The sequence below is a fragment of the Onychostoma macrolepis genome, chromosome 04 (genome assembly GCF_012432095.1).
Source record: "Onychostoma macrolepis isolate SWU-2019 chromosome 04, ASM1243209v1, whole genome shotgun sequence".
Lineage (NCBI taxonomy): Eukaryota > Metazoa > Chordata > Actinopteri > Cypriniformes > Cyprinidae > Onychostoma > Onychostoma macrolepis.
In genome coordinates, this window is record NC_081158.1 from 28,954,202 (window position 1) to 28,981,632 (window position 27,431).

The 27,431-nt window shown below is 37.2% G+C and overlaps 2 protein-coding genes across 5 annotated transcripts in view; one reads left to right on the forward strand and one right to left on the reverse strand.

Moving 5' to 3' along the window:
• Positions 1-1,195: 1,195 nt before the first annotated feature.
• Positions 1,196-8,649, reverse strand: samm50l (sorting and assembly machinery component 50 homolog, like). The gene is made up of 15 exons (XM_058773275.1): positions 8,490-8,649; positions 8,188-8,298; positions 7,720-7,821; positions 7,284-7,371; positions 6,848-6,954; positions 5,789-5,919; positions 5,550-5,637; positions 4,708-4,836; positions 4,544-4,615; positions 4,296-4,382; positions 4,074-4,144; positions 3,173-3,240; positions 2,926-3,072; positions 2,225-2,366; positions 1,196-1,931 (listed from the first exon to the last, which is right to left on the reverse strand). Exons 1-15 carry the CDS (start codon positions 8,508-8,510, stop codon positions 1,886-1,888), a joined length of 1,410 nt encoding a protein of 469 aa, XP_058629258.1. The 5' UTR covers positions 8,511-8,649; the 3' UTR covers positions 1,196-1,885.
• Positions 8,650-10,074: 1,425 nt separating this feature from the next.
• Positions 10,075-27,431, forward strand: part of scube1 (signal peptide, CUB domain, EGF-like 1) — a 73,908-nt gene continuing 56,551 nt past the window's right edge. For 3 of the 4 annotated variants that reach the window (XM_058773236.1, XM_058773238.1, XM_058773239.1), the window contains exons 1-3: positions 10,076-10,317; positions 11,918-12,040; positions 19,370-19,495. In XM_058773236.1, coding sequence (XP_058629219.1) covers positions 10,230-10,317; positions 11,918-12,040; positions 19,370-19,495 — 337 coding nt within the window. In that variant the 5' untranslated portion in view covers positions 10,076-10,229. Of the gene's footprint in view, positions 10,318-11,917; positions 12,041-19,369; positions 19,496-27,431 lie in introns of all 4 variants that reach the window. The other variant, XM_058773237.1, reaches the window with a different exon arrangement.

The window sequence follows — 27,431 nt, forward strand, 5'->3', positions numbered from 1 at the left end:
AAATGAAGGAAAAATATTTCTAAAATTTGGAAAGTAATTTAAAAAAAAAAAGTTTTATTTTGCTCAATGTTTGAGGAGCTGCATCGTTCGTACAACAGACAGCTGTTAGAGAAAAAAAGGAGGAGTATATGAAGAACAAAGTTTAAACATTTTTACTGGAGGTAATTTAAGTTAAGTTGAAAACATCACATCTGTGCTTGTGTGTACATCTGCCGGCGCAGGCATTTTTCAAATTGACGACGGTTGTTTATGGCGACGCAAAGAATTGTGGGTTATCCGTAGCGGCGAAGGATACACCTGATGCATCCTCCGAATTCTCGTGAAAGAAGGTCGCATTCGGAGTGTCCTACTTGCTTTTCTGAAATGAGACAGCCTCGATGACGTATGCACCCTTCGAATGAGACCTCCGGAGGACGCAGCCTTCTAAATGAGACACAGCAACAGATGTTTGTGCATGGGTTATTGAATCTTTGACTCAACCGATTCGTTCAAAACACTGAATCATTCAAAACACGATTGAGTGTTGCTGTGAGATGCGCTATGCTGTGATCTTTGTTTGGATTCATCGGATCTATTTTCGCTGCTAAAATAGACCAAAACGGTCATTATTTCGTCTAAAATGTAAGTGACTTATTATTAACTTGTTTGTTGAACTGTCATATGAAATCAGTGTCACATTTTCAATCGTGAGGTGATGGTAAATTAAGTGATGGTCAATTGTCAGCTCTCTTGGTCGTCAGGTCGTGTGATGTATGTTGCTGAACTGTATTCAAATGTTATAAATATAAAAACACCACATTTTGAAATTTAACTGCAGTATGTCAATTTAGTTTATTTGTGTGTGCTGCGCTCACAGACTTTAGAAAACGGCGCTCATTTGTTTGATTTCTCCTCGAGAAGCTGCGCAAGCCTCAAAAGTTTAAGGTCCTTGCACCCTGACTGAGTCCGAAACTGTCGTATTCGTTTTTTCATATTCGTCATTTGGTGGCTCTCAATTGTCAAAAACAACCCTCAAAATATTTGCTACGGATGCGAAAACATTGCCCAACTGCAATGGACCAGCTTTGGGGGAGCTTGCAAAAGGTTGAGAACCGCTGATGTACACCATTGCCATGTAAAAGTATGTGTTTGACAATTAAATTTCAGCCTTTTAAGGCATTTTTTTTTAAATGATCACAAAATAAGAACAAATACATCAGGGAACCAAAAGGTTTATTTTTGTGCACAATAAACATATATTTTAAGTTCAGACAATAATAAAAAGTGTCCTAATAATAAAGCACTGCTGGTGGATCTCACAAAGGGGACTTATGGCTGGAAGGAACTCGGTTCACTACTAATTCAGTGAGGTCAGTTTGGCATTAGAGGAGACAACTGACAGAAACATTAAATAATCAGATTTAAAAGGAAAAAAGGTGCTTTGTTCAAGTCAAATGGCTACATGATAAATGCATCATTTAATAAGCCATCCTTCATTCTCATAATTCATCCAAGGGATTCATCGCAATAGCAGGGACTGCTTATATTATAGCACATATTTGAGTGGACGGAGGTGTGGATTTGAATTAAATCTCTGGTTTATCAACTTGATCATGAATAATCTCTAAAGCTCTCCTCATTGGAAAAAACTGTAAAAGCCTAACTATTTTAGCACCTGCAGTCTCCTTGCAGACTGGATAAGGTTTCATTGTCGTTCACTAAACCCTGGACTCTTATTCAAACAGTGAGAGGTATGCAGGAAAACTAAGTATTTTTTTGTCTCACAAGTACAAAAACGAAGTGCATCCTCAAGAGTGTGCATGCAGGAGGGATCCCTCAGTTCAAAATCCAAAAATCACTATCCCACAAATCCCTGTTTTAACAGTAGGACGACAGTTTTACGAGATCACAGGAAACGGATGCCTGCTCCAAACTGCACACCGTCACATATCCTGTCAAGGAACAAAAAAATAATTTAAGATTAAAATCGTTGGTTACATTGCTTTGCAAAGAAGTAGTTATTAAAGGTTGAGGGATTTAAAAAACCCACAAGTCAATCGAAAGCAGAACAAACACAGTTTTTTGTCAAGGCCATCATTGTTTAATTCAAAACATCAGAGTAAAGGTAGTAAATGAGTGGTTTGGCTACAAAAAACAAAGTGCTAATCTTTATTAACAATTCAAAACTGCCTTTATTTTTCCAGTGATTCAGTATGAATGTGGTTCAGTGGATGTGTATATGTACCTGTCTCCGCTTTGAACACCCATGGGGAAGCAGTAATTGAGTTCAAGCCTAGCAATGTTTCCCAGTCGTAGAATTATTCCTGCACCATAAGACCATCGGATACACTCTGCTAGCTTCTGCAGATGTGCGTGTGGTCCCTCTCCTGCACAAATACGATGCATAATGTCAAGCTAATACTAATGTAAATGAAAGAACAGGCTGATTTAAACATGCAAAATGCCTTTGATTTATACCACAAATAGTTTTCATAATACTCAGTCCACAGTACAGTAGACTCTAAATTGAAAATGTCACACTAAAGTTTCACTGCAACAACAGCATCACCATGTGGACAAAAGGCTTCATTGCATAAATTCTGTCAAGAACTAGAGACTACTGTTATTTTTAGTATCAGAGATATTATTTTAGTTTTAGTTTTTATATTTTCCACTTTAATTGTAGGTAAAATTTCTGTAATTTTGTTGTATCTTTTATTAGTTTCTTTTTAAATGTATATCATTTTTAGTAATGTATTTTTAGTTTTAATAATTGAAATGAATTATTATAAAGTTGCATAATTTAATTTCGTTTAATGTTTATTTTATTTCAAGTAACTGAATTTTAGTTTTAAATTACAATAAACTGCATTTCCTCAGTTAAAACTAATCTTTTTTTTTTTTTCTAGACTAACAAATTACAAGTTTTGATAAATGACTACTGACCATAGTTGAGGTTGCAAAGGTTTCCAGCATTAAGGAAGAAGTGTGTTCTGAAGAGGTCAGCCAGGCCGCGTTTGTTTGAGCGGAAGGGGAGGGGCGTATACAGGTGAAGCCCACCAGCCCAATACGCTTCCCCACCCAGATAATCACCTGATCATTAAGAATTTTTTTTTTACAAAATTATAAAGGCACAAAAAAATAGACAAAATGTATATATTATATATATTCAGATTTTTTAATACACTTTTACCTTCACTCTGAGGGCCTATGCTGTACATGCCAAAACCTCTCACACTGGTTGGGCCGCCCAGGTAGAACCTGACATAAAAACACATCCACAATGCAATTTATAAAATGCTACAAACACGTTCAGGCTGGTTAAGGTGTTTCTAAGAAGGCGAAGATTGAAGGGATGAGAGCATCTAATTCACGTCTAAATTAGCAAAATTCCTTACATGACTTCAGTGAATGGCTTTTTAATTGAGCACAGAGTGATTTTATCATTATAAAATGTTTCTTTAGAACTGTGCTGATACAAGATGGCTTTTATTAAACCGAATAATCCTTTACCTATTTTAGTATTCCCAGTCAAAAATGATGTGCCTTTTTAAAAATGGCTTATAAATCTCGTATTAGGCATTATTATCACCAAATCTTGGAATTAACCTTTTCATCGACTTATTTTCTTTCAGTTAGCACACAATTTTTTTTGTTAAAAAAACATTATTTGTGGATTATATTGCCAATGTTCACGCAAAAACTGAGGTGCATGAGTTTAGATCAATGTGGCTTACAATCAATCCAAAACGAAATACAAAACCTGTGTTAAGTGAAAGAAAACAAGTTGATAAAAGACTCAATCCAAGATTTGGTGATAGCATAATGAGAGATTTATAAGCTTTTTTTTTTTTTTTGAACAGGAACACCACAAGTGTAAGAGTATGGAAAAAGTATACAAAATTATTTAAACATTTTTTAGAAGTTGCTATACCCTGTGTGAGCAAAGTAAGTTTTAGTCTTACTTGGTGATAACACTAACTAGCATTTTCAGGGTCAAAATGACTAGAACACATCATTATAAGTGTGTATAATTATAAAACCTTTCAAAAAACAATAGAGCATCCGTCGAAAAGCAAACAACAAATGCACACCTGTCAGCAATGGAGGTAGGCTGACCCCCAAGAGGATAGATCATCCCTCCCCATAAAGATGCAGATAACACCTATAAGATAAAATCAATACACTTACTTACTAAATGTCCTTTAAAACAGACTTTTATAGCAACTGCTGTCTTTCAAAGGCAGTTAAAGCATGACAGACAATGTCAAAACCAGAAAAATCTATAACATCATACATCAGTCAGGACTACTCACCGATCCCCAGATAAATGGTTTGTTAAGCTGCAGCTCAACGTCTTCTTTGAGAAAGCTGGCATCTCCACCGGTGTATCCTGCCAGCTCCTAAACCAACAGAGCAAACACAAGTATCGTTTAACAGTGACGCTAAACCTTCTCCAGACAGTTTTAATCAATGATGGACAATGTGAGGCAAAAGTAATGTTGAGCGAAGAAACACAAAACAGCTACTGATATGTTCTGGGCTAACGTTCAAGTCCACACACCTGGCTGATCCGCAGTAAGGCACCTCTTCGGGGCAAGATGGCAGAGTTCCTGGTGTCTATTACCATGGTGTGCTAGTGTGAGACAAGAAATCCGTGAAATCAGTCATTAGTCTAAAACCGGGGAGTCAAAACACTTGGGATTAAGGCAGCGGGGAGCAGCTTACAGAAAGGGCAGATTTAAGAGTGTGGCCGCTCTCCTCTCTCACAGCAAAGGAGGCGCTGCGGGCCAGACATCCCAGTTCACGCCACACGCCCTCCCATTTCAGAGTGTGATCCGTCATCCACAGAGGGAACTGCAAGACACATTTCGCATTATATCTTTAATTATTGAAGAAACAGTTCACCCAAAAATGAAAATTTCCTGAAAATGTACTTAGCCTCAGGCTATCCAACATTTGGAGAAATTTAGCATTACATCAATCACTTGCTCACCAATGGATCCTCTGCAGTGAATGGGTGCCGTCAGAATGAGAGTCCAAACAGCTGATAAAAACATCACAAGTAATCCACACAACTCCGGTCCAACAATTAAATTATCTTGTCCAGTGAAAATGCAATCTTGTCTGAATCAAGATAAAGTATGTGCTCAGATAAAGCATAATTTTCAAGACAAAATAGTTCAGAACAATTTTGAATATGTTGGTGGATGGATTTTAATGCGAAAGGACAACAGAGAAAGGACTTTTTCACTGGAGAAAGCGTTATTATGGATTATGGACTTGCAATTTAAAGTTAAAGCAATGTAACGATGGATTCGTTTCTTCCAAACACACAGCTTTTCACTTTTCACAAGCTGTTAATTGATGGACTGGAGTCGTGTGGATTATTGTGATGTTTTTATCAGCTGTTTGGACTCTCATTCTGACGGCACCCATTCACTGCAGATGATCCACTGGTGAGCAAGTGATGTAACGCTAAATTATTCCAAATCTGTTGTGATGAAAAAAACAAAATCATCTACATCCTTGATAAATTTTCAGCAACTTAGTTTTTGTTAATTTCTTACATTGAGCTCTGTAGAAACTCCCCTGTCCGTCTCTTTTAGAGAGCTCCACGGGAACTGCCCGGTGACTTTGTACATGTTTAGAGTGAAGCTACACAAAGCAAAGAAGTCAAGTTGTTAAATATCTATTCAACATCACTGCTATGTTTATAGTTAAAACTGAAGGGTGTAATTGCATTTCAACATTGAAAAAGATTACACACTTCACCTTTAAAGTTTAATGTTGTTTGCAGAAATCATACTTGCGTTCATAAAACCCCGACTGTGGTTTAAAGAAGGACAGGCCGTATGATGTCTCCTTAGTTCCATAGGAAAACTGAAAGGTGAGCTTCTCTCCTCGGCCTAACATGTTTGGAAGTTTAATGCCCAAGACCTTTAGAGGAACAAACACACAAATGCAGTAACAAACTGACACATTATGTAGAAACTACTCAGAAAAACCGAGAGTTGGTGATAATACTACAATAGTCAAGTCAAGTCAAGTCACCTTTATTTATATAGCGCTTTTACAATACAGATTGTGTCAAAGCACTTAACAGTATCAAATTGGAGGATAGAGTGTCAGTAATGTATAATGATAAGATTAAACACTCAATTTTCAGTTAAAGGCATTTCATTATTGAATTCAGAGATGACATTGTCTAGCTCAGTTTAGTTTAAATAGTATCTGTGCAATCAAATCGGTGATAATCGCTAGAAATTAAGTGTCCCCATACTGACTGAAAATGTTTTTATAAATACTATTCATATTGTTATTATTATTATTCATTTATTTTAAACTGTCTTGTCAACTAACTGAAATTAAATAAGTTGAAGTTGAAATACTAAAATTATTATTATTGTCATTATTTAATGATGAATGATATTTCTTTTGGCTTTGGTTTATTTTATTTAAGTTTTAGTAATTTTAGTATTTCAGCTTATTTTATTTGAGTTGTTACATTATTTTCAGTTGTCAAGGCAGCATTTCTTCATTTTCATTCTTTATATTTAACATATATTTGTGTTTATTTATTATTATTATATTCATCTTATTTTTTTATAGTCTGAATGGAGATCTCATTTGAGAGTAACTGTGTCTTAACCAGAGCTGTTTTAGTATTATTTATATACTATTATATTACTTTTTTTTTTTCACATTTTAAATGAGCTTTTAGTCTTATATTTCCAGCTATCATTTTTATTTCAGTTTTAGTTTTAGTAATTTTAATACTGCAATTAAAAATTATTTTAGTTAATTGGCAAGGCAACATGGCAAGTGTAGGATGCAAAGCAATATATGTGTGTATTATGGTTCTTACCATACTGCCTTCATTGTTTCCAACCATGGTATTATAACTGCCAGTAAGTCGTTTAAGCTCAGTCACCTCAAATGTAACATCGAGTCCATTTGGCAGCGCGTCTGCTCCTAAAGAGGAGATCAAAAAGACATTGTACAAACAACACCATAGCTGAATGTTAACGCATACTCTATGAAGTTAATAGAAATATTTATCTATGTCTCTCCTATATACAGTATATGCTAGAGATCTAATACTGACAATAAAAAGGCTGACCTTTAGACCTATTGCTCTTCTTTATGAGTATGTAAATGAACTGATGTAGATTAGAATGTTGAAAGTCAGGGCTAGACAGCCGCTCTGAGGGGAATGCAACAGCTCTGTCCAGAAAAACTGGACACTTTCCACTGAACGGTCTATAACTGAATCAAGCATGAAGATGTTTTGGATGTAGTACCTTCTGAAATGTCAATCACCACCTCCACGTCTTTGAATATGCCTAGGTGGAGCAACCTCTGTCTGGCCTCGTGGGATTTTCTCATCACCTGTGGAAACACTAAGCTTGTTACCTCATTTCATAATTAATGATCGAGCAATATGGGTTTCTGAATGGCTGATATCTATGGCCAATATAATGTTTCATACAGTTTAATGACAGATGTAAGATGTGTTTATTAAGTGTTTTACATTTATTCATTTAGCAGATACTTTTATTCAAAGGCAAGTTATAGCCAAACTGTGTCCAAATGATAAAATGTCAGAAAATGTGCAATATCCATAGACAAGGCTGTTCAGCTTCTGTTCATCAGCCGAACTGGACGATTTTGGTCTATCACCACTCATAATAACTTCACCAGTCCTAACAAACACTTTGACCTTGACAGCTCACTTACTTCAACCAGGTTCCTGGCAGTGAAGACATCAGAGATTTCATAGCCCAAGTAATCCTCTTTAGTTCTGCCCAGCCCTTCAATGTTGACATGCTGTACAACAACCTAAATGAGAACAGTCAGAGATGTCATAGTGTGAGACTGCAGATTTTGGACCACAGTAATACCATGTTTTTGGACATGTACCATAGTATTACTGGAAGTACTTCATGCAAATACATGAATTTCAGTACAACTGTATACTGAAAAATGCTATTGTAGTATTACCATCAGATACTATCACTGTTTTATTGTACTTTTCCTTAGGTTGGTATAGTCTGATATGAAAAGTGGTATATTCATGATCACCAAATTCATGCACCATGACATTTACATGGTACATATCCTAAAAAAAAAAAAATGCATGGCAGCTCAATTTTATCAGTATAAAAGATTTTAAAAAGAACTCAGTACTAGTTTAACATAACTTACATCTTTATTTTCTAAAACCTCTTGTTTAGTTTCTTGCACCGCCTCCATCACTTCTAAATCATCTGCGTTGACGCCCAAGTCTCGCCCATGCATGGGGTAAGAATCCATACTCTACAAAACAAACATTACTAGTTTTATTTTTGCCCACATATGCAGCCATATCCAGTGGCACTTGCACAAAGACGCATTGGATAGCTTTCTGTAACAATACAATAACACGCTAAGCAAGCAATAAACCTGAACACAAGAGGTCACAGACAAAACAAGCATATTTCACCCCGAGTCTTTAGGAAAACATTTACCCGTGCGTGCACAGTCCCCATTGCTAGTGCAATAAAATCGATAAATAATTGAAGCCGCTCAGCTGATCGTGGGAATGTAAAATATCGCACTATTATGAAGCAGTGAACCCAACCCCCTTCAAGGAGGACGCCATGACACGCAACTGCTAGGTGAAAATGGACGGCGATTGGCTAGAATGATGTGACGTCGTACATAGTGGGCGGGTCCCTGTTGTGTGCGGCGCTGTACGTGCCTTTGCGTTGCGCGCGTTCAGGAATTTACGTTGTTTGGGTAGAATAAACTCGGCGTTTTAGACAGGATTTAAGTATGAAAAAGACAAATGTGGAAGTTAAGGAATATGTATGGAGTGTGTCTGTTAGACCCTCTGGGAGAAAGTTATGTCACAGCTAGGAGGACTACGACAGTTTGTCTGTTTTGTAAACTCATTATCATAGACAGGTGTTTTGCTAATAATGCGTCAAAGATTTCGTTTTGATGTAACTTACTCTTGTCACGTAACAGTTACAAACTATTTCTCACTTTAAAAGACACAATGGTAATAACAGTTTAAAATATATATATGTTCTGTGATACTTTTTTAGTGTCCTACCTTGATATACCAAAGTATATGAATATGCTAATCATTGGGTACCGTGGTATTTACCGTGAAAATATCACGGATTTGAATTTGTCATTTACAAGCCTGGAAAAGTAATGTAATTAGAGTAATCTTATCTTGAAACAATAATCTAATCATTGGTGCAATCTTTCAAAGTCACAGAAATGAGAAAATATTTGTTTTAGTTTTTCTATTAACTCTAGAAATTGCTCTTTTTAAATACAAAATGCAGTCTCAATTACAGTATATTTTAAAACTGTCATCCATTGTTACATTACAAGGCACAGTGCTTTTCTTAATGACATCCTTTCATTTCTCCGGGAGAGGGCAGCATAACCTCTTCTAGTGTTTGGTATTTGTATTGGTTATCTTTACTTTTATCAAGTCGCTGCTTTTACAGAATCAAAGTTGGGAGAATCTTTCTGGTTGAGCTAAAAACTACAACTTTTATCATGCTATGATGATTAGATTAATCCAAACTGAGAAGCACTTTCAGTTTTTTTAAATGTCAATTTAACATTTTATTGCAAACGATTACTGGGGAATGCCATAGATATCAGGAACGTTTTTTTTTAACTGTTACACGTTATTGGTTCACTCAGTTTGACAGCAAGCTGTCAGTCACAGATGCGCAATTTAAACATATAATTTTACTCTTGACAGGGAAGGAACACACCAAAGCAGAACTGTGAATTATTGCAAAATCTAGATTTTATATAATGACATCAATGTGTGTATAAAGTAATGTATTTCCTTAATATAGACTACTCATTTATGTTTTTAACCCTTTTTAGTGCTTAATGTTTATTGTTCTTTTTCGATACTCTATCTATCTATCTATCTATCTATCTATCTATCTATCTATCTATCTATCTATCTATCTATCTATCTATCTATCTATCTATCTATCTATCTATCTATCTATCTATCTATCTATCTATCTGTCTAGGCTCTCTCTCTCTCTCTCTCTCTCTCTTTGCCCCTTCCTTCCACCTCCCATCTCCTCCTCAAATGTGCGCAAACCAATCAGCAGGCGTCTCGAGGCTCGAGCTCTCGTGCTCTTTCTGCCAGCAGCAGCAGAAACGCTTCTTATCAAAGAAACGCACAACTGGAGAAGTCCATTCACTCACAGCCTCGAACCATGGGTCCTGCCTGCTTCTCCTGGGACGTCTGTTTGTTTTTCCTCCTCATAAATACTTTAGATGTCATGGGAAATGTTGGAGTCGCAGGTAAGTGTTCCTCTGTTGTTGTTTTTTTCCCCTTTACCTTTCACATCATTTATTTGGTGAAACTTTTAACACCTGATATAGGCTATAAGTTAATGGTTGCGTGATTTTGCACATGATTTCCATGTAATTGCATTACATTCTGTAGCCTATTTTTAAACCTGAAATTGCATTCATCTAGAATAATCATTTAGTCATACTTTGTTTAAAATTTTGCCCTCTCATTACTGACATAAGGTATATGCGTATTTGAACGCGTCCGTCTTGTTTTACGCGTGATATTCCTTAAGGAGAGCTTTTGCTGGGGTCTCTTCGGACTCCCTTGGGGTCTATAGGAACATGAGCCGCCCTGATGGGGTCGTTTCGGGGGGCTTATCGACCCCTCACTCCTCCACTACCATCAATACGCATTGTGTCTCTCCATAATGAATGCCTGGAAAAGTCAATAATGAGACAAACGATAAAAACAGACAGCCGGTTCTTTTTAACCACGACGACACTACTGGAGATTTAATGGTGTTTTATATTTTCATTTGTGTATTTTAGGTCGAACGCATGCTTTTTATAATAAACAGAGAAATGAATAGCCTAACTCATCTCCAAATGAGTTTGACGATTTCGCATAGTCGACTTGTGGCTTTTAATGTTTTGAAGATTTTCAAATATACATTATTTTATGACTTTAAATTCTGAAATGCACAAACAGTACTCTGATTTTCTTTCTCCATGTGTATTTATGGTTTGGATGTTAGATAAAAAGAGCGCACCGTTGCGCAAAAGTGCTCCGTTTGCATAAAGTTTAAAGAAACACTCGATTTAGATTTTACAAATGATAAAAAGTCAGAGAGGTTGAGGGGCCAGTGGTGTGGCACTGGTGAGGCTACACATCAATATACAACCAAACCACCTCATTTACCTCTTCAAAAGGACACTTTCTCCTATATGAGCTTTCCAGGAGCTTATTCATTCATTCATTCATTCATTTATTCACTTCTGTATTTGGAGCATGAATGAGCATCATTTCTGGTTTTTAGGTGAATCAATATATCACTTTATTGGACACTCTATTGGTTTTTCTTGGCTGAAAAGCTAAACATCGTCTTTCCAGACTGCCTTTGTCCTGTCTGAGTAGATTTGGTCATTTTTGTTCTGTTCTGTTTTGTTCAGCTTCACCTGTCTAAACCAGCAATAAGATCAAGCAAACTGCTCTCAGATCAGTGACAAAGAGTAAAGTACCACACCCCAACCCCCCTGTCAGAGACGCGTAAAAACACAGATTTTCCGTAAAAGACAATGTTTATTTAATTCAATTTGAATAGTTTGTCTTTAGGTACATTGATGTGCTACACTTGGATGGATTTGGGTGTTTCTAGAACTCATTCTTGCTCTTCTGCTTAAACATGTTCGGTTTGTAAAAGAGAGCGATGAAGAAAAAGTTTTAAAAGCTTATCGCATTTAAACAGAAAGGTTGTAATGTTTTTAGAAACTGACATTTAGCTCATATCTTTCTTACTCACTCAGCTGGCTGGAAATGTTCAGATTTCAGATCTGGGATGTGTAACAAGCATTTAGCTAAATCTTTGCCCGTGTGATTACTCCACAGATGCCGACGAGTGCTCCGAATCCACAGACGACTGTCACATCGATGCTCTCTGCCAAAACACTCCCAAGTCCTTCAAGTGCATCTGCAAGACTGGTTACAAGGGAGATGGCAAGCACTGTGAAGGTGAGGCAGATAGATCTCTCTCCCTCTGTTTCGCTCATTCTGTCCCTGTCCGCCCGTCTCTCACACACACTCTCAGGCAGGTCATCCAGCTGTTCTCTAGCTCCCGCTGTGGGTCTTAATTAGTGAGGAGGAAGTGCAATGTGAGGGTGAGAGGTGCTGGGAGGGCAAAACCTGCTCCAGTCTTTACACTTCCCTCTCCCGTTATGCTTGAGAGCACTGCACAGCTGGAGCCAACATACACACGATCAGAGCGGATCACACTCACACACTCACTGAAACACTCACAGACAAATGAACATCACGTCACTTCTTTATACACTCACATAGATCTATTATGCAGGTAGTGGACATGCACACTCTGATAAATGTTGGAAGAAAGTGCTGAAAAGATCTATACCTGTGCCCACATTTGCCAAGATGCCAATCTCAGAGATCTCAGCTATGTTTTCTTTATGTACGACCATTGTCTCAGATGCTAAAACACCTTAATTGCAGAACTATATTGACTATAAATTAGAAAAGAAAATCACAAATAAAATCTCCTTTACACAATTGTTCATGCAAACATAAAAAATTACTGAGAATGTACTCACAAAAAAATGATATACAGTATGTGTATTTCTAATACAAAAATTTTAATTAGAAATTATAGATTGCATTGTTACAAAAATGTATATACAATATGCATTTTTCTAATTTAATATTAATTATAGATTAGTGTTATTAAATAAAAAGTTGACATGCAATATGTGTTTTCATTGTATTACATTCATTGTATTAGCATTGTATTACAACAATTAAAACAATATTCAGTTATTTATTGGTGGTATGTTACAAAAGTTGATATGCAGTATGCATTTTTGTCTTTTTCATTACAAATTATATATTGTCATCTTATTACAATTGATATAAATATGCATTTTTCTAAAGCAATATTTTTTCATTTCAAAATGTATTATCAGCATAAAAATCTAAATGAAAATTCTATTTAACCATTATTTTAAAATGAATATTTTAAACTCAATTATACAATATATTATTCAGTATAAAACATTATATATTATACTTTATTCCATAATTTATTGCTCATAATTTCACCCCCTGGCTGAGCAGGTACATTAATAACAATTATTGATAATTGCTAGAAAAATTATATAAGTGATGTAATTTTGCCATTTCCGTAATATTTCATTACCCAAATCAGAAGTTGTTTTATAGACCCAGGGTAAGTGAACCCAGGAAGAATTTGTATTCATCCAGTTGTCCAAACATACGCACACTTCCCTGACTTACAGCTGGTGCGATTGATGGTACGAGCTACATGGGCGTAAATGAGTTTGAGTATCAGAGAGGTGGACTGAACCTGATGAACACTTTTACAGCAGACAAACAGTCATGTAACTCTCTCTCTGCTCCTATTGTACTCTGCATTCTTCATCTGTGGATTCTAGATTGTTCATTTTGCATCTCTCTCTCTGTTTCACCCACATGTGTGGAGCTTGTGTTTCAGGAAAAGCATGAAATGTGCTTTCTACCTATTATGACACCCGACACCCATTCTCAATTGCATTAATGAATTAGGTGGATGTGAAACGGCATTGCACCAGACTGCTGCTCAGTTAGCGCTTGATATTCCTGTCTGAGGCCAGACAGCGTGGGCTAGAACAACATCTTTTTATTTCTCTAAGGAAACATGGGGAATGTTCTGGACTTTACAGAAGCCTTTTCCTCCCACCTTTAAACCGCAGTCTACGGTCGCAGGGCAATGAGGCTGTCAGTTATGCTGAACCGGCCCGCTTTGCACTTAGCATGTTAACTATGCGTGCATGTGTGCGTCTTCTCTCTTTTTTGGCTCTTATGCTGTCTGAGCGGACATTCCGTCCAGAGTGTAATGTGGTGTATTGTGGGAAGTGGGGGGACTGTTTTGTCTGAAGCAAAAAGCCCATTAACACCCCCTATACCCACCCTTTAATTAAAGCCCTGCATGTTTGGCTTTGAAGAAAATTAAGAAAACACTTGCTAACACTCTAATGCAGTCATGTTGTCTGTCTACACATCAGTGCATTTGTAGCTGGAAAAGTCTGTTGAGCATGAGGAGATTCATAACCAATAAATGTAACTGTAATCCGTTACAGATACTGAGAAAAAAATGTGTAATTAAATTACAGTTACTTATGAAAATATTAATGATTGCATCTGGATATTTTCTGTAAAAAGCTTGGATATGTTCAATAATATTAATATATTATTATTAATATTAATAATTTGTTGCTTTGCCTGTTTTTTATATGCATGATGCCTCCTGCCATTTAAAGGCCTTTTAGTAAAGCAATGCTATTCTGATGCTTTTCATTGGTTCTCTTGTTTGGATTTGCAATGCACCACGTCTGTCAATTACATCAATCCACATTGCTGCTGAAAGCTTTAGGCTACAACCTGTCTGAGAGTTGATTAACTGATTAACAGTTGAAAACATTCATTAGAAATGTAATCAGTTGCATTACTTTATTAAAGTAATTGAAATAGTTACACTACTTATTACATTTTAAATATGGTAACTTGTAATATGTAACCCATTACATTTCCAAAGTAACCTTCCCAACACTGTTCCTGACCCATCATTTGAATATCTTGTAAGTGTCTTGTATACAACAAAGAGGCTACATGGAGACTTTTATCTGAAGTCTCCTGTTTTTTAGATGTTTCTCCTGAGAAATGACCATAGCAATCCCTCATGTCACGGAAAATATCTCAGCCTGTGCTCATATTTACCAAAATGCAACCCAGAGTAAATTTGTATTGCTTAGAGGCTGCTCTTTCAAAGGTGATCTCAGCTACATTTAATTTATGTATGACCATTGTCTTAGTCTTAACACCTTAATCGCAGACAGTTCATTTGAAAAAAGGAATTGTTCACCTAAAGTTTGCTAAAAATGTACTCGCACTCAGGCCATCTAATATGTAGATGAGTTTGTTTCTTTTGAAGTTGAAAACGGTTTAAATATGGATTTGTTAAATATGGACAATCATGCAGCTTTTCATTTCACAAGCTGTTAATTGATGGACTGGAGTCATATGGATTATTTGTGGATTACTGTGATGTTTTTATCAGCTGTTTGGACTCTCATTCTGACGGCACCCATTCACTGCAGAGGATCCATTGGTGAGCGAGTGATTTCTCCAAATTTATTCCGATGGACAAACAAATTGAGGGTGTGTAAACTATTGATTTAGCATCTCAGTTGTTTCTCCTCTACACCAATGTGAATCAGATGGAGTCTCCTGATTGCCAATAAGATCAATCTTTATCATGGTTTTTAGTAATTCCAGATAAATATGGCTTTAGATGGTGAGAAGTGGACAACAATGGACAACAAAATAGGTTTTTGAGCTATTTCAAGTTGCATCTGCTTGTAATTGTGAATTTGTAACTGCAATTTCTCTGTATTATCATGAATGATGCCATGGCTGTCACTGCTGAAAGATTTGTATTCAAATTGTGCCAGAAACAAAGCCGATGAAACAGAAAAATGTGTGAGCCGATGAAACTGGAACAGAGGAATGTGTATTTGCTTGTTTCTGTCAGTGTAAAGTCAAGTGGTATGTGAGCTGTGATTTGTAAACCTGCTTTACATTATGTAGCTGATGTTTTTTGAGGGCTGGTGGACATCATTCAAACGCATGCTTTAAAATGCATCTGATGGTATTTCCGATAGCAGATGCCATAATGCAATTAAAATGCTCTTACAGCATAAATGTGTCTTTTTGAGTGTTTCTGTCCAGTTTAATATGCAGAGACAACTATAAGTAAGCCATTTGTAGGTTGATTCCCCTGAAAAATGTAAACACTGTGGCTCTGTGGTGCCATCAAAACATTACTCTGTTTGTTTGAGCATCCCGACCAGCAGGACACAGCAACATTAGCTCAACCAATGGCATGAGTTGGGGGTGGGACTATCAGAAATTAAACAAATTACATGCTTTAAAGTCAAAAGGGAGAATTATATCACATGCAATGACGTAGTCTTGATATAGTGCCTTATTCCTTACCCTTTTTTGGGTTTTATTGATTATGCAAATTGATTAATTGATGAGATTCATCAGTGGGGGAGCTCATAAGCGAATCCACACAGATCACAAATCCCCCATGATGCAAGGGTTTATTTGCAGGGGTGGAGAGATTAAACAAAGCCTTAACATGACTCAGCATCAGGTCAGTGAGTTTACCTGGGAGAGAATTGTCTTGTCTGCCTCGCTCTTTTTTTTTTTTCTTTTTCCCTCCGTTCCTTTTTTTATCTCTGTCTGTGAAAGAGGTCAGGTAATTGTCGCCGCTGAAGAAGTGCCCTAGTCTCTGAGTCGGAGTGTGTGTGTAGTTGTGTCTCTAAGTGTGTGTTCATATGTTTCAATGAGAAAACGTTAGAAAAGGGAATGGGGGGTGGTGAGGAGGAGACAGATAAATGGAATGAGAGATGGAGGTGTCGACCCATTACTAGGCCATTGTCTGCCTGGTGTCTGCGGACTCGTCACAGAGCTGCCGATGCTCTGATTGGCTGTCTGAGTGTGCCCACACTTCATCCCTGACCCTCCCCTCACAGGACACTTCAGTCTCTTTGCTGCTTTATGTGCCACCACACACTAAAAATCTTAAAATCATCATGTAGTTGACGTGAAATTTCAAGCAGTGTCATGTGGAGTGGCATGATATAAATCATCTAAAACTTTTTTTGAACAACATTTTAAATTCTTTTGTAAGTATTATTTTACTCTACAATTTGGTCAGTAACATATTTGAAAGAAATTCATACTTTTATTCAACAAGGATTCATTAAACTAACAGTAAAGACAATTATAATGTTACAAAACATTTCTATTTAAAAAATGCTGAACTTTATATTCATAAAATAATCCTGAAAAAAATTGTATCATAGTTTCCACAAAAATATTAAGCAGCTGTTTTCAACATTAATAATTATAAGAGATATTTCTTGAGCAGCAAATCAGCATATTAAAATTATTTCAGAAGGATCATGTGACACTGAAGACTGGAATAATGATGCTGAAAATTCAGCTTTGCCATCACAGGAATAAAATACATGTTAAAATATATTAAAATAGAAAACATTTGGAATAATATCACAATATTATTGTTTTTACTATATTTTTTTTTTAGCAAGACTCATTTCAAAAACATTAAATATATTAACAAACACAAACACTTGGTCAGTGGTGTACATGCACTTTTTATGGTTTTGTAGTGAGAGACTATACATGCAATATTTGTACTTTAAGAAAATACTTTTTTTTCCAGGTCACTGCAGGACCTTTGACAATAAAATAGTGATTAAATATGATCAGTTACAGGACCTGAGAGAAACACTTCCTCTTATGCAGTATATATGAAAAGTTAAACCTAATATGAGAAAAAAAGTAGATGCAACTCTTCTCTTCTCTTGAATAGATTGACTGAGTGTTTGATTTCTCTATTAAGACCAGCACGTTTTTATTTACGTTTTTAAGGTGCAAATTCATTATGAATCAATGGAACGTGGTTCCAAAAATCTAAGAGGGCACATGCTTCAGTTTATGTAAGTTTTACACTTCATTACTGATTTCTGCTCGCTCACCTGTACTGCAGCAGAAGTGGGAAACTTTGCAGAAACGCACGTTAGCAAGGTGTCATCGTTTGTCTCTGTCCTAGTCAATCAAAAAGTGCTTTTTTGTAGAACCCCCTCTTTCTTTCCCCTCTGCATGGTTAGGATTTGGACGTGTTGTGTTGGACCATAGGGGTGTTGAGGTGTTGCCTCCCGCGGGCTCCACCCCTGCTGAGGTGTTAGTGGAGGTGCTTAATCTGCTTGATGGGATGTTGAGCGTAAACACTTCTCCTTCGATTAGAGATCTGCGCGTGTTGACAGTGGAAACCACAGCAAGCATCAGCCCGAACTGTCGGCTCACTGCCGGGTCATATCAACAACAGCTCAGAGGCAGGAAGTATGTCAGCTTGAAGCTAACTAGCCGTCCACCTCTTTAACAAGCCCGTCCCCCTCACACATTCACTGGCACCCTATATACACCTTGTTAGCCTGGCAAACGGCCGCAACACACACACACACACACACACACAGACACCTAAAAACATTATCACCTCAAATCACACTCAGTTTCTTACTGTTCTTGGATGTTTTGCCTTTATAATGCTACTGATGGACACAGTGAATCTCAATCACTTATAATTGTGTGGAATATTTCATGAAAATGTTTGTATGAGACTCACTGTGTTATTTTAAAGTGGCCTTTCATATGGTGAGATCTAAACTTTAACCTTTGAATCTGTCATTCTTCCATTTCATTTAACTTCAGGGGTCTCTCTGTCTCTCTTTTCTCTCATTTTTCCCTCTTCCTGTAGATGAAGTGCTCTTTGGGAGCATGTTCACTAGATAAAACAGTAGTGAAACATGAACTTTTTGTTTGCTCCAGAGTGTTTATGGATGTTTTCATGATGAGTTGGCTCCATGTTTGTCTACTGTGATGGTCCTTTTCTTCACAATAAGCCAAAACCGACACTCTTTGATTAAAAAAAAGAAACAAACAACGAATAAAATACTAGTGAAGTGTTTATGCCTCTATAATTTTGGTGTATATCTGCATGTGTGTGTGATTTGTGTTTGTGGCATGAGTATGTGCACTAGTATGTGTTACTGTACACTCAATATTTTACTGTCTGGATAGATTTTGGGTTTTGAATAGATGTAGAAAAACAAAACAAAACATTCTTAAACACAGTTCTCACTGTCCTCATAGCCGCAGTTGCACAATGTGGGTTGTGAGTGTTTTTTCTTTTGTTGGAAATAACGTGGATATTTTTAGTTTGTGCTGTATGTCTCCAAGAGCACAAGCCAGGTTTATTAAATCACACACTCCGAGGTAGCGCAAAACACAAAGCAGATACCCGCGATCATCATCTGGCAGAGAACAGACACTTGCTGTCTATCAATGCATTCAAGTGTGTGTGAGTGAAAGAGAGAAATATTGTGTTTATTTTAGTGTCCCTACTTACGTCTGTCTCCTGTACAAACTCATAGCAGCAATGAAAGCTTGTTTCATAAGCCAGCTCTTCTTAAACCTCCTTATTTAACCTCTGCTTAGTATCAATAACAGGATTCGACTTTTTAGTAGTCTTTTGCTATTTGAACAACCCTTAACTTATGTATTAAACTTCAATGTGTAACTCATCCACACCGTTTGTGCAAAAAAACAATTGCTGGATTTTATATTTGGGTATATTTGTCTGATCTGTACTTACTCAGTGGTTTATTATGTTGTCTTTTTCAGATATGGACGAGTGTGAAAATGACTACAATGGTGGTTGTGTTCACGACTGCATCAATATACCCGGGAACTACAGGTGCACATGCTACGACGGATTCATGCTGGCAGATGATGGGCACAACTGTCTCGGTAAGATGCTAGAAAGAAATATACGCACTCAGTTGCCTCTCCTGACGGACTTACAGATGAGCTAGTCCCTCGTCATCTCTTTGCCCGGCTAACGACCTCTGTAACGACCCCCCTTCACAAACGTAAACAAATCTGCCTCGGCGATCTCTGCGCAGCCCCTCGGAAAAGGCCAGCCGAGCCGTGTCTAGCGCCAGTATTCCATCCCCGTTGTGACAGGAGCGCGCCAACAGGAACCTCGCGATTATTTTCATCTCTTAAAAATGTCACCCAAATGTCACCAATGGCGCAATCGCGTCCAATTCCCAGAAATCGGCAGTCAGGTCCGATGTTTATGTTAGCGGTTAAAAATGGAAGTAGGGGAAGAAAAGGCTGAGAGAAAATTAATAACTTGCCATCTCGTATTTATTGAAATAGTTCAAAGATGAAATTCCATGACCCCGGAGAGTTAGGGCCGGGTCTCATGGTTTTGCTGGATTGCTGTGGGGATTCAGGAATTCGTTAAAAAGTGTGTTTTTTTGTAGCGAGTCTGTCTGCGTTACCCCTCTAAGTGAGTGCAGATGTGTCTTTGGTCGAAAGCGACTTATCAACCTGAAGTGTGGTGGCTTTATGGTGTCATGGTGACTACGTATTACGGTCCAAACATCAATGTCGCAAGAGATAAAGAGAGAGAGGACAGCGCTGGTGTGCGTCTGAGCAGCTGGATGAAGAACTTGAGCCGCTCTCATCTCATCTCCTCTCTGCTCTCATAATCCAAAGCAAATATGTGCTCCGAGCCGAGTTTCAGGATGCTGAGGTCATCATTTTTCATTAGCCGCTGTAATGATGATGGATCCCAGAGCAGGACATCAGGGCTCAGACCTTCAGAGACCTTTAGCACCTCCTCCGTCTTGCTACATCAACTTGCACAATTCCTTTATATGGTTTTTCCTAATTTGTGTCTCTTTCAAAACAACTGAGGCGGTACAATGGTGACATCAGATAATAGTAATACCATGGTAATTACTTAGATATCACAGAGTACTTAAAGGTAAAGTGTGTAATTTCCAATCCAATCTTGGGAAAATTTGTAAACACTGCAATTCCAAAAGAGTTTGTACGATCTGACTGGTACAAAAACGTATGATTTAAAACGTCACCATGAAGGGCCACCCCTAGTTGGCGATTTTGTGTGAATTTGTGTGATCTGACTGTACGATTTGTAGGTAAACCATGACCCCACCCCTATAGCTGGCAATTTCATATGGATTTGTATGATCCAAGTGGTATAAAAACGTTTGATTTGTAGATAAACCTTCACCATGATGGTCCACCCCTAACCCTACCCATAGTTGGAGTTAATTTGTATGAATTTGCACGATCTGACTGGTATGAAAACGTACGTTTTGTAGGTAAATTGTCACAGTGAAGATCCCCCCAAACCCCACCCCTAACTGACGATTTCATATCATTTTATGGTCTGATTGGCACAAAAACATACAATTTGCAGGTAAAACTTCACCATAGAGGTCCACCCCTAACCCCACCCCTAATTGGCAATATCATATGATTCTGTACGATCTGACTGGTATGAAAACATACAATTTGTAGGTAAAACGTCACCATAAAGGTCCATCCCTAACCCTACTTGTAGTTGCCAATATCATATGAACTTTTATGATCTGACTGGTACGAAAACGTACAATTTGTAAGTAAAACGTCACCATGAATGTCCACCACCTAGTGTAGCTTGTGAAATCAGCGAAATAGCCCAAGACATAGCCCTTTAGAGGGATGAGAGCAGATCATATATAACATATGAATGAGATTGTACAAATTAATAAAAATAATCACAACCAATTTACTGAAATACTTACGAATTATCATGAGACTGTTGGTCATTTCTGTACCACTAGAAGCACCAAACAAATGAGAAAGTAATGAATGTTTGCACTACCTCCATTGTCCTCCATTGCTGGACCAAACAAACAGTCCCTCCCCTAAGTCACGCCATCGCTTGAGACAATGTTGCGAACATTTGCTCTTAATTTTATCGCAGTAGCGCTAATAAAGTCTGTCTAATGCATACATGTTATTCTGATCAAAAGCACTTGTTGCTAAATGCTTTCATAGATAGAAACTTCCCACTATTGGGCATAAAACAACAAGGTGCTCTTAAGTGATTTCTTTGAATACTATGGTACAACCATGGAACCATGCCTATAAAACCAAGACATTACTACAATACAATGTCTAAAAACTGTGATAATACTGATTATCTTTCTACTTCTTTCTTTCAAAATCAGCCCTTCGTTTTTTAACTTTCTCGAACTTTTCTTTTTATCCCCCTCCTTAAAATCTCTCTCTCTTTCTCCCGTCCTGCCTTTGCACTCTCCCTCTCTCTGTATTTTCTTGGTTATCTTGGCTGTGGGTCTCTTTGGAGTAACTCCAGGCTGTTTCCCTAGAGGCGATAGACTTGCCTTCTATTTGACATCTTTATTGTGGAATGTCTCAAATACAAGTCTAAATGATGGCTCTGGGAACTAAGACAAGGCCGTAGAGGGCCATCAGCAGCACTGAGGGGGCTCTCCTGTTCGAAACCCCCTCCTTCTACTGTTCTTGTTATGTCTTTCCCTCCGCTTCCAGTTTTCTGTGTATGACTCGCTACATTTCTCTTCATTTCTTTCCGTTGTCTTCTCTCCTGGATTTAATCTGGTTCTGTCTGTCTTTCTCTCAGCCCTCTCCTCCACCTCTACCTAGAAATAGATTGACACAGAAAAAGTCAATCATTCTAGAGATTTTTCTCTCCCTGTCCTCTTCTTTGCCTTGCATGCTGTCTTTTTTTTTTTTTTTTTTGAGTCACTTTAATCTTCATTCGAGAGGTTCAATATAGCATTTGTGGCATAAAGTTTATTACCACATAAAATGATTCCAATAAATCTCTGTTTTTATACAAGGGCTAAAATTGTCTTTCGGCAGATGAAACACTTCCTTGGTCAAAGAGACGTCGTCATATGGCGCTTCGTCATGTTTCCTGTTACTCTCTCCTGTCTGCTTAACGCTGATGCTTCTCATTCACACATCATCTGTGTGTGTGTTTGTTTGCTCTTTCGAAACCTTATTCATTCTCATTGGCGCTTTAACGTCATATGATGTGTTCTCATAGCACCCTCATTGGTATCTGTGCACATTATGGCAAGTTCAGATGGAAGTGAAACCACTAGAACTATTGACTTTCTTGAAAGGTTAAATGAATCATGTTTATGATGACCTTTTCCTGTAATCTCTTTTTTGTGCTTTTGGCATTCTCTTTCTATTTCATTTTCTCCTAGTATGTATTGCTTAACCTTATCCAAGATAGTTCATGCAAAAATCTCCATCACATGGGTGTTGTGGGTGATTGTCAAAATATTGCTTGTTAAGGTTATTAGTGTTACTGTATGTTGCAAGCATGAAACATAAGTTTAAAGGTATTAAACTATAATAATAAAGTCATAATTATGTAAGCTGCATTTGAGAAGTTTTTTTTCTTTTTAATGTTGATATGTAAATGGTCTTCCATAAATCATATCCATTTAAAATTACATTGTTTATAGGGCTAAGCGTCATATTTCAGCAACAAATTTTCAGAAATTGTTTGGCTTGTATTCACTGTACATAGGCTTTGTTTATGTTCTCAGCTACCAATGAAAGTAGTATTCAGCTCCGTTTTAAATCCATTCCACAGATGCCCAACCCACCCAAGCAAGAGTAAAGCACATGGGATGAGCAATAGCAATAGTGATGCTTGCCTTAGTGTGGCTTGTGCCACTGATTATGTTCTGCATAAACACACACACGCACACACTCACAGAGTGTGTTCAAACAAACCTACTGAGCGCTAACCAAACCGCGAGCTCTTTGAAACGGTACGGAAATCAGTGCTGTGGCTTGTTTGCCCGGCTGATCTTGTGTAGGAAGTCGTTTTAGATCTCCACATGTTAACAAGTTAAATCTTTAATTGATTTAAGATTGGCTAATGGGGAGCTGATTAAAGAGCAATTTACTGCAGTTCCTCTGTTTTTTTCATTTCATTTCCATTCTTATTTGTTTTTTCTCTCCGTGCAGGCAGCTGGACTCAATGTGTTGATCATTTGCTCTTTTTTTTTTTTTTTTTTTATGAATGCCTGAGCTGCTGCTGCTGTTTATTTATCTTTTGGCTGCTTTTCCCTTCTCGGTCCAACATCAGAATGGGAGGAGAATACTCATGTAGTTACAATTACAACGGGGGCGATGTTGTAACTGAGGTCACTTTAAACAAGAGAAATCTCAGTACCGCTCTGTTGTGTTTACTTCATTTCACTTCAATTCAGTTCATTTCAATTCAGTTTAACTCAGGCTTCTCTTCTCTTCTCTTCTCTTCTCTTCTCTTCTCTTCTCTTCTCTTCTCTTCTCTTCTCTTCTCTTCTCTTCTCTTCTCTTCTCTTCTCTTCTCTTCTCTTCTCTTCTCGAGTTTATTTCACGACTATTTTGTTCTATTCTGTTTGCTTTACTTCTGTTCTTCTGAATTGATTTCACTTTACTTCTATTTTGTTCTGTTTGTCACTGTTTGTTCACATGATTTTGTTCTGTTCTGTTTGTGTTGCTTATCTTTGTTTCTGTTCTTCACTTCTCTTCTGTTAGTTTCTTTTGGGTTAATTTCACTTTTTTGTTCTGTTCGCTTCACTTCACTTCTGTACACTTCTGTTGAATTATTTCTCTTCGCTTCTGTTTTGGTCTGTTCTGTTTGTGTCGCTTCACTTTTTTCTGCTCTTCGCTTCTTCATTTCCATTCTCTTCTGGTCAATTCTTTTAAGTTAATTTCATCTATTTTTTTATTATTGATTTTTTTTATTATTGTCTTTTTTTGGTTTACTTCGCTTTTCTCCGCTTTTCTTCGCATTACTTCTGTTCTGTTCTAATGTCACCTCTGTTTTGTTCTGTTCTGTTTGCTTCATTTCACTTCTGTTTACTTCACATTGCTTCTTTTCTCTTAAGTTTCTTGTTCACTTCACTTCTATTCTGTTCACATCTGTTGAGTTCTTTTCACTTCACTTCACTCCTGTCCAGTTCTTTTTGGTTCTGTTCAGTTGTCAGTTCACTTGACTCTTTTCTTTATTTTTGTTTTCCTCTTTTTTTTCCAGTTCACTTCTGCTCCCTTTAGTTCTATTCACTTCACTTTAGCCCCTTTCACACAGTGTTGATCCCAGAAAATTGCTAGAGTGCCTTCTGTGTGAACACAAACACATCCCCACATTTTATTTTCCTGTTCTATTCACGTTACTTTTTTCTGTTCTCTTCTGTTCTTATATTTTCTTTTCCATTTTGTATAGTCCTGTTTAATGCTGAACTTCTATTGTTTTTGTTCTGTTCCATTCAGTTTATTTCCCTTCAACTCACTTCAGTTCAGTCGTCTCCTCTTAGTCTTTGATTCTTATGCCTTCTCTTTTATTCTGCCCTCTCTGTTTCCTCGTCCCTCATCTTCTCTCTCTCCCTTTCTTTTTCTCCCTGTTGTGTCATGTCATCTTAGATCTCCTCCAAATTAAAGTTTACACAAGAGCAATCAAACAAAACAAAAGCATTCTAGTTTAAACTCGCAGACCAGGATGCCAGGGCTCTTGTTTAAATTTTGGCAGAGAGGGCCTTAATTGAGAGATGACAGCTGAAATGTTATTTTTTTCCCCTCCTTTTAAAGCAAGAGAGGGCTGTCACACTGATGATATCTGTTTCCATTCCCACATTAAACACGGCGCACAACACGCTCACAGCTATAGAGTCGCTCGAGACCGAGGCAACCAGCATGTCTTCTCCAAACCCTCCTATCAAATATTACTCGCGTCCGTGAACTGACAAATGAGAAGCAAGCCACCACGTCTGGGTTGTTACATGTGGCAATAAAGAGATAAAAGCTTGTGATCTGGGTGGCCTCATATGTGATAGCATTATTCTCAGGATAAGAAATGCGTTCCAGGGAGGAAAGAAAAATAGTAAAGGGAAAGTGGAAAGAAAGAGGTGACAACCTACAAAAGAGTATCATGGCATTTCTTTTGGAAGGCTTAAGGTATCAACCACAAAGTTTCATTAATTCTTTAAACACTTGTAAATGAAGATCACAAATTATTTAGAATGTGCTTGGGGGTAAAATGTAATTACGAAAAGCTTGTGTATTTAGGGTGTTACATGGCAACACTTTCCCAAAGGAAAATTTTTTTGCTCAAAGTTTGCTCTTTTATAGCTTAGGAGACCTGGAGTTTTTGATTATGTTTCAGTTATCATTTTTATAATTTTTATTTGGTCTGTCTCATATACTTCTCCTGAAAATTCTTTGGAAATGCAGACACAAATTACACAGATGTCAACATACACAAATGTTGAAAAGTTTGGGGTCAGTAAGGAATTAATACTTTTATTCTGTTAGGATGCATTAAAATGACCAAAAAGTGACAGTAAAGACATTTATAATATTGCAAAAGATTTCTGTTTCACTTAAATGCAGTTCTTTTAAACTTTCTATTCCTCAAATAATCCTGAAAATGAAAATGATTTCCACAAAAATATTAAGCAGCACAACTTTTTTGAACACTCATGATAATAAATGTTTCTTGATCATCAAATCAGCATTTTAGAAAGTTTTCTTACGTGTAAGACTGGAGTAATTGCTAAATTAAATGTTTAAATATATTAAATTATTTTTATGCTATTTTAATTAGCAATATTTCACAATATTACTGTTTTAACTCTATTCTTGATCAAATAAATGCAGTATCGGTGAGATTAAAAATCTTACTGACAAAATTTTAGAATGGCAGTGTATAATAATATTATAATATTATAAAATATACTTTGAATTTGATGACAGATATTTCAATCTCTGACTTTGAGATTCTTTTAAAACTTTTTATATTAAATAAATGCAAAATAGAAGCATTTTCACAAGTAATCTCAGACTTTTAAACCCTACCGTGTAGTACAAAAAGCTTTCGGTTCCTGGGGCAGACAGGGATGCCTCTGTGGACGAGGGCATAAAGACCCCCTCTCTCGATGGGTACAGTAGTTAATAGGACAGTAAAGGCCTTGCTGTCTTGGCTGCGTTAACGAGACGCCCCGTGGATGCTAAAATAAGAGTTATGTTGCCAGGTAAAGCCAGGAGCCACATAATAAACCACTGTGACCAAATTAAACTGTGGTTGTGTCTGCATGTTGTGGATGAGATTACTTGTATGTGTATGTCCTACATTCATACATGTCTTTCAGCTGATGCGTATTATTGTAATTTATTCAAAGAAAATAGAGAATAAATAGCAAGTCCAGACTTCAGCAAAGAAGTTAGCCCAAATAAAGTGTACAAACCAACAAGATCCACTCAGGACACAAAAGCCCGAGTTCATTAGACAGTTAGTCTCCTTTAGCCCAGTGGTCTTAGCTCGTAAGCTAGACGGGAGATGATATTGAAGTCATTGGGCCGAATAGTGCGCTTTTGTGCCGCCACGCACAGGCGCTAACGGCTGTAAAGGTCTTTACGCACACAAATAAAGAGCTTGTAAAACTTGCTGCCTCTCAACGCACTCCAAACAGACAGGGCAGTAAACATAAACACACGTCCACATTAGCTGTCACACAGTGCCGTTATCAAAAGACATGTAAATGTGACACTGAATATTCACCAATGACAGTGGAGGAAACTGGTGTCTTGTTTCTACACCTCATTTACAGAAGCTTTGATGCTCATTCAGCCTTCCAGTTTATAACATTCAACTCAAGTTTTGTAAGTGGCTTGTAAACAATAAAACCGGATTGTACTAAAACAAGACGGATGGAAACATACCTACAAACAATTTGCCATGTATCTTTTCATAAATCTCACACAATTTCTATATTCTTTCTAAATGTAACTTTTATTGAAGTTATTACTATATTGTTTTTTTCTACAAAAGTTTCTAAAA